We start from the raw sequence: 6,665 nt of genomic DNA on the forward strand, positions 1-6,665 counted from the left end.
ATATTCAGGGATGTATAGGTTAGGTGCATTAGTTAGGGGAAATGTAGAGTATTAGGGGAATGGGTCTGGGTGGGTCACTCTTTGGAGGGTCAGTGTGGACTTGATGGGCCAAATTACCTATTTCCACACATTAGGAATTCTATGAATTAGCTCCCCTTTGTGCCTTCCTAAAGGTTCCACATTATAGTCCAATGCCGTTTCTCCATTACCCTCCTGCAACCCAGCAATAGCCCAGTCTTGGCAGTGAATGAGGCCATTTTTTTGTGACTTCTTCATGGCTAAAGCTAATCAAAAAAATTCTGGAAGGAGCAGCTGTTCATGGTCTTAACCAATGCTTCCCAAACTGTTTTCACTGTGACCCCATTTCAAGGCTTTAAAATTATTGTGACTCCCTTTATGAGAATTGTGAGAGTGGGTAGGGGGAGAACTTATGGGAGCAGGAGAAATGGGCCAGAAAAGCTGTGTTAGCTCGATTGAGGGGGATATGGAGCCATTGCTGCCTCTGAGCTCATGAACACTGCTCACAATCCCAGTTGGACTCTCAAATCTCACTTTGGGAAGGTCTGGTCTAGATCATGGAACAAACCTGCTGTGTCCTACATTTTGCTGCTGATTGCGATTTTTCAGAAGAGAATATTGACTTGTTTTACTTTATTGTGCCATTGTTTTATTGTCCATTATAAGAATAGAACAATTTGAGAGATGTGGACATATGTACAGTGTGGACATCATGTTTATTATGTGAGAACTAAACCAATATAAGACACAAAGCTGGCCTTACAATTTACAAAATGAAATGATAAATCACTCATGGGAGTGTAACTCAAAAACAAATATTGTGCTATTGTAGCATAAATGTCTTGTAAATAAACAATTGGAACAGTCTGTTGAACCAGACAGATTGCACTTGAAAGAAACATATAAGTGTATGTGTAAATGCATGAATATGCTTCCTAGTAACATAGCTTAATTGGCAGTTTGCTTAATCTGAGGCAGAAGGCTCAAGCAAGAAAGCCCCAAAGTAAGTTTCTTGTTCATGCACTGAAATGCGGCTGTTTTTGGGAACTTCGACATACATATGGTCATCAGCGTACAGTTTGAAGGCCCCACCCTGGTAGGTTGAAATTTTCAGGAAATCATCACCCTTGGCTTGAGGCCTGACATAGCTTTTCAGCAATACTTCTGGATCCTGGTAATGGTTATTCTTCTTGAAAATGGACACAAAGAATTGCTGAACGAGCTTGGAGCAGTCCTGTAAACATTTAAAGGTCACTTGTGCATAAATAAAGTAGATACCATTGGTGGGAATCACCAAATAACCAGCTGCATTGTACTTCATGTCAGCGGTTTTGAAAGCGTGTCCTTTCGTGTGTTCAAAGAACAGACGGCCTGAAGTATTCTGGAAATCTGCCAAAGGAAATCAGGAAAATGTTTAGGAAAACTAAAATATGAAGAATAATAGGAAAATAAGATACGTTTGTATTTTATTTCTAGGATACCAGTAATGAATCCATCAGATATGTACAGTCAGACACAAGACCAAATAAAGGAATCTTAAAGGAGATGACACAGTCTTTGAATGGGTCATATAGGGCGCTATTTAATAGAATGAAAATGAACAGTCCAAGTTATATTTTCTTGCTCACTTATGAATGCAGTCAGAGATTGGATTCCCTTCCTCCACCCCACCACTGGACTGTTAATCAATCTGTGAACCCCACCTTTAGTTAGGGTGTTGCTCAAGGGAAGGAGTCAAAGGTACAAAGACCAACAACTTTTGCCCAAGAAATAACCAAACCAAATCTCTCGACTATTATCTCATGTTCCCTGCTATCTTCTAGAGTGACTATCAGCAGTGAATAATTCCAGCCCAAGAAGTATTTTGGGCTATGGAGGACATTCTCCTCCACAACCTTGAGTGAGATTTTGTCAGTTTGTTGGAATAATTGGTTAGTGGAGTGTCAGATTTATTCCTTTTTCTGTCTGCCTGCTCTTTCCTCACCCATGTGCATTCCCCTCTTTTCTGCCTTGGTTTGACTCAGTTATAACTATTTCCTGAAGCCAGTATGGGTGTAGATGATGATGACTGCTCCTGCACATCCTCGCAGGAGGAGGAATCAGCATTATAGGCCCAGGTCTAAAGTTAAGGTGTAGGAGGTTTTAAGATAAAAAGCAAGAGGTTTAGAGGAGATATGAGGAAAAACAAAGTACAGATGATGGTGGGAACTTAGGACTCACTACCTGTAAGTGTATAGAGGCAGAAATCCTCATCACATCATGTAAACCCTATAGGATGGAAAAAGGCCATTTGGCACAACACATTCACACAGACCCTCCAAAGGATAACCCACCCAGATACATTCCCCCTGATTAATACACCTAGCCTACACATCCCTGAACACTATGGGCAATTTATCATGGCCAATTCATCTAACCTGCATATCTTTGGACTGTGGAGGATACTGGAGCACCCGCAGATAACACACGCAGACACGAGGAAAACATGCAAACTCCACACAGACAGTTGCCTGAGGCTGGATTCAAACCCAGGTCCCTGGCACTGTGAGGTAGCAGTGCTAATCATTAAGACACACAAGGCTAATGGGCCAACTGCTGGAAAATGGGATTAGAATAGTTAGATCAATGTTTTTGACACATACAGACTCGATAGGCCAAAGGGCCTTTTGCTTTGCTGTAACCTCCACAACGCTCCTAGTAATGGTCAAACCGTACATAACAATCCCATTCCTCTCCAGTCGGCCTGAGAGATGTGTCTGCTCAAAACTAACAGCTGAAAGCCCCTCTCTTGGCTGGGGGAGCTACCAGCCCTATCAGTCAGTCTCTGCCCCTTTCCCCTGGGGGTGCTGCAGCTTTTTCATTCACTATAGTGATAGAATTCCTTTGGGAACCCTATCCTGTGCACATAATGAGGATAACACCAGGAAATTGAGCTGGGCCAAAGCAAATACTGAGGGATGGGCACTGCTGAAACTCAAACTCAAAGCAAAAAACAGCCACATACTCCCCAGTCCTGACCTGCAACTATTCTGTAAGCACTAATGTTGTTATAAACTCATGGTTAAGCAGCTCTGCATTGTCCTAATCTGATCTGTGACCAACCAGTTTCATACATCAGTATTTAGAGAAGGAGAGAATTCTTCTAATATTGCTGAATGGCCTGTTGCAGGTCATTTAAAAAAAGGGTGGCCCTGTGGCCTCACAGCACCAGGAACCCAGGTTCGATTCCAGCCTCAGGTATCTGTCTATATGGAGTTTGTGTGGGTTTTCTCCCACAATCCAAAGACATGCAGGTTAGGTGAATTGGCCTTGCTAAATTGCCTGTAGTGTTCAGGGATGTATAGGTTAGGTGCATTAATCAAGTGTAAATTTAGAATTAGGGGAATAGGTCTGGGTGGGTTACTCTTCAGAAGGTCAGTGTGGACTTGTTGGGCTGAAGGGCCTTTCCCCACACTGTAGGGATTCTATTCTTAAGAATTTTAAGCTTTCAGCCTGTAGATTTGTTCTAACTGCCAAAATCAAACAACCTTTTTACATTTTTACACCTCTGTGTCTCATCATTTTAAAGACAGAATGGAAACTAAAGCTTGTTGATCTGTCACTTCGTGGAACATACATTTGGCTGTCTTTTTTTCATACTTGTATTTATTTTGATATAGCACTTGAGCTAAGTTTATCCAGTTAGTTGAGGAATATCATCAGTGTCACTGGTACCCAGCAGCTAGACCCCATGAAGCTTTAGTTTAATACTGACCTGCAAGTGCAGTAAAATGAGCAATTGGCTTCTCTGATTTCACAACTGAACTCTTGAATGTATCACTTCCAATGGTCTGAAAATCTGAAAAAGATAATATATATATATGAAGTTGAATAATTGCAGCAACTTTGGGCTCTAACCCAATGAAAGAGATATCTACCTATGTTTCACAATGTCTTCACATTGAAACAATTCTTTTGTAAGAAGTGCTGCAAATTATCTCTCAATGATACGATCTCATATCTGTGGTCAAGTTACTCAGTATTTTTTTTTCTGTAAAACACTTCTTCAGACATAAAAAACAAGTAAACACCATGTAATGTAATTCATAACTATTGACATAAATGCAAATAAATTTTAGACTGCATTTTCAAATAGGTTGAACTTGTGGACACACCTATTTCATGCAGGTCTTTGTACACAGAATAAGTAACTTGCTTTATTTAACATGCATATAGCTGTGTTATAATTGCACTGGATTCGTGCAACTGATTAGTTTCTTTCCACTTGGAAATCAGATAGGTTGTGAAGCTTATCTGATAACAATAATAATAATGAACTTGTTATTGCATACTGCTGCAGCAGCCAAAAAGCCACTGATGTGCAGTGTGCTCTCCTGCCCCTTCCAATGAATATGTTAGCTTATTCCATCAAACATGAAGAGATAAGCATCACAATTGAATCTAAGCACAATAAAAAAAACAGAGACTGAAACTTTTGCTTACTGTTAGAGGTGATATTCTCCATCTTTCCACGCAGCCCAACATTTATGTCCTTCAAAACAAAAGGTCAGATTTTTAAAAAATTGTTTAAAAAGTATTTAGAGGTGAGGTAGTTAATATGTTGTAGCAGGTATTTCTTAAAATGATCAAACAGTAATCAGTTGAGTAAGGGGTCCTCTTGTGACACACTGGTAGTGTCCCTACCCCTAGGTTGAGAGGTCTGAGTTCAAGTACCACATGCTCTAGAAGTGTGTAACAACATCTCTGAACAGGTTAATTAGAAAAATAGGTTAAATAAAAAATAATCCATGGTTTAATTTGTCTTGAGTATTCTGGAAACAAACAGTTGGAATGCCCTTTCAGTGTGTCAGAATATCAAGCCATTTTTAAACATTGTGAGAAATGTTCTTAAAGTCAATGCACAGGTGCCAAAGATAGCAGTCTGGTTTTTGAATAATGTACAGATAATCAGGCACTAAGAAATTATAAAATGAGAAATGACTGTCTGAGGACTGCAGGATAAAAGTTTGAGGGATTCAGATGAAGTAAGGTTCAGCAGGACAGTAGGACAGTAGGACAGTAGGACACGTTCTTTATTTTGTATCATTGCATGAAGAGAAAATGCAACAATTGAACTAAACGTCTTTGAACTGAACAGCATTGCTTGCTTTGTACATATCACATCACTGTAAAGAGGCTTAAAAGTTTAACCAATTTTAACCTCAGACTGTTTTCATAGAGATAATGAATGATGTGAATATCCAATTAAGTTTGCAAGAAAATTCTGTTGTTACATCTCCAACCTTCTGCTAGTGCATAAGAAAATTTACAACAAAGTAAGTCAATTCCCAATAATACATTACAGCGCAGCCAACAAGCCTGTGCCAATTCCTAATCCTTATTTAGACTAGCTACGTATTGCCCATGCGTGATTTCTATCCCTTTGTTCACCTCATATTCATGTGTCTATCAAGATGCACCTTAAAGGGTGCTCTCATGCCGATTGCACCACCTCCTCTGGCAGTGCGTTCCAGGCACCCACCAACCTGTGTGTGAAATATTTTCCCCAAAACATATCCCCTCTCTCCTTGAACTTGTGCCCTCTTGTAGGTGACCTCTCCATCTTGGGAAAAAAGCCTCTGACTATCCACCCTATTTATGACTTTCATAATTTTGTAGACCTCTATCAGGTCACCCCTCAGCCTCCAATAATTTGACACACATGAAAGATCTCTATAATGGATATGCATTTTGTGATCATTTCCTTACCAAATAAAAATGTTCTCTTTGAAAATAGCCAAATGACAGGACAATACCAGAGACAATGTACTTACCTCCTTTAGCACATCCATGTAGAAAAAGATGAGGCAGCACATGGCTGCTATGGCAAGCCACTGGAGAATAACAGAAATAGTGAGCAGTAATGAGCTCCAACTGTGCTTCCGAGTGAGAGTGCTGTTAGAGTTCCCGAATGTCAAGTCTTCTGGATCTGTAGAGGTGGGCTTCTGCATGTTGAATTTGTTTCTTGAGACTCCAGTCACTTTTCTGGATTGCTTCCTCTGAAGGGCTTTATAAAGCTTAACCAGTGTATGACGTGCTGGAACACTCCAAGCCGGACTTTACCTTCAACGAATTAGTAAAATTTTAATTGCTGAGTAGATTAGATTATCTGTAAAGATGCACCAATAGTGGTGGCAGTCACTCTGATCTAATCTTGTGTACCTGGGGTAAGTAACTCCCCCATTTCTTTAAATGGTAATTCTTTCTGTGCTATGACTTTGATTGCAGTTGTGTCGTGGTAGTGGTCTTACTAAATTTTTTCTTCAGTAGGGAAAGTAAGTAATTTTCCCAATTATCATAATTAACAAAACAATCCTGTAGCTTAAGATGAAATCAATATTGACTGGCAGTACAAATATGTAATAAATAATGTGAATGATTGTTTGAGCAAGTTTCAAGATTGTTGAATATTTTTTAACCAAATTAAGTTAAGCCTAAATCTATTTCTTAGATGTTTTTGTCTCACTCTTTAAAACACAGGAAATGATTTGGATGTGAACATAGTTAGTAGGTTTGCAGAACACACCAAAATTGGAGGTGTAGTGGACAGTGAAGAAGGTTATCTCAGAGTACAATGGGATCTTGATCAAATGGGCCAATGGGCTGAG

The 6,665-nt window shown here is 39.7% G+C and overlaps 1 protein-coding gene across 1 annotated transcript; it reads right to left on the minus strand.

Moving 5' to 3' along the window:
- Positions 1 to 982: 982 nt before the first annotated feature.
- On the minus strand, positions 983 to 6,008 carry LOC140469292 (tumor necrosis factor ligand superfamily member 15-like). Its single transcript, XM_072565647.1, has 4 exons — positions 5,832 to 6,008; positions 4,501 to 4,549; positions 3,773 to 3,856; positions 983 to 1,407 (listed from the first exon to the last, which is right to left on the minus strand). Exons 1-4 carry the CDS (start codon positions 6,006 to 6,008, stop codon positions 983 to 985), a joined length of 735 nt encoding a protein of 244 aa, XP_072421748.1.
- Positions 6,009 to 6,665: the final 657 nt, after the last annotated feature.

The sequence above is a fragment of the Chiloscyllium punctatum genome, chromosome 49, assembly GCF_047496795.1.
Source record: "Chiloscyllium punctatum isolate Juve2018m chromosome 49, sChiPun1.3, whole genome shotgun sequence".
NCBI classification, from domain to species: domain Eukaryota; kingdom Metazoa; phylum Chordata; class Chondrichthyes; order Orectolobiformes; family Hemiscylliidae; genus Chiloscyllium; species Chiloscyllium punctatum.

Excerpts from the sequence above, each read along its gene's own strand:
- LOC140469292 (XM_072565647.1), bottom strand. The coding sequence starts at position 6,008 with ATGCAGAAGCCCACCTCTACAGATCCAGAAGACTTGACATTCGGGAAC. Across the intron at positions 3,857-4,500 it reads GGAGAATATCACCTCTAACA|ATTTTCAGACCATTGGAAGT; the intron begins GTAAGCAAAAGT and ends TATCTTTTTCAG. Across the intron at positions 1,408-3,772 it reads TCATTTTACTGCACTTGCAG|ATTTCCAGAATACTTCAGGC; the intron begins GTCAGTATTAAA and ends TTCCTTTGGCAG.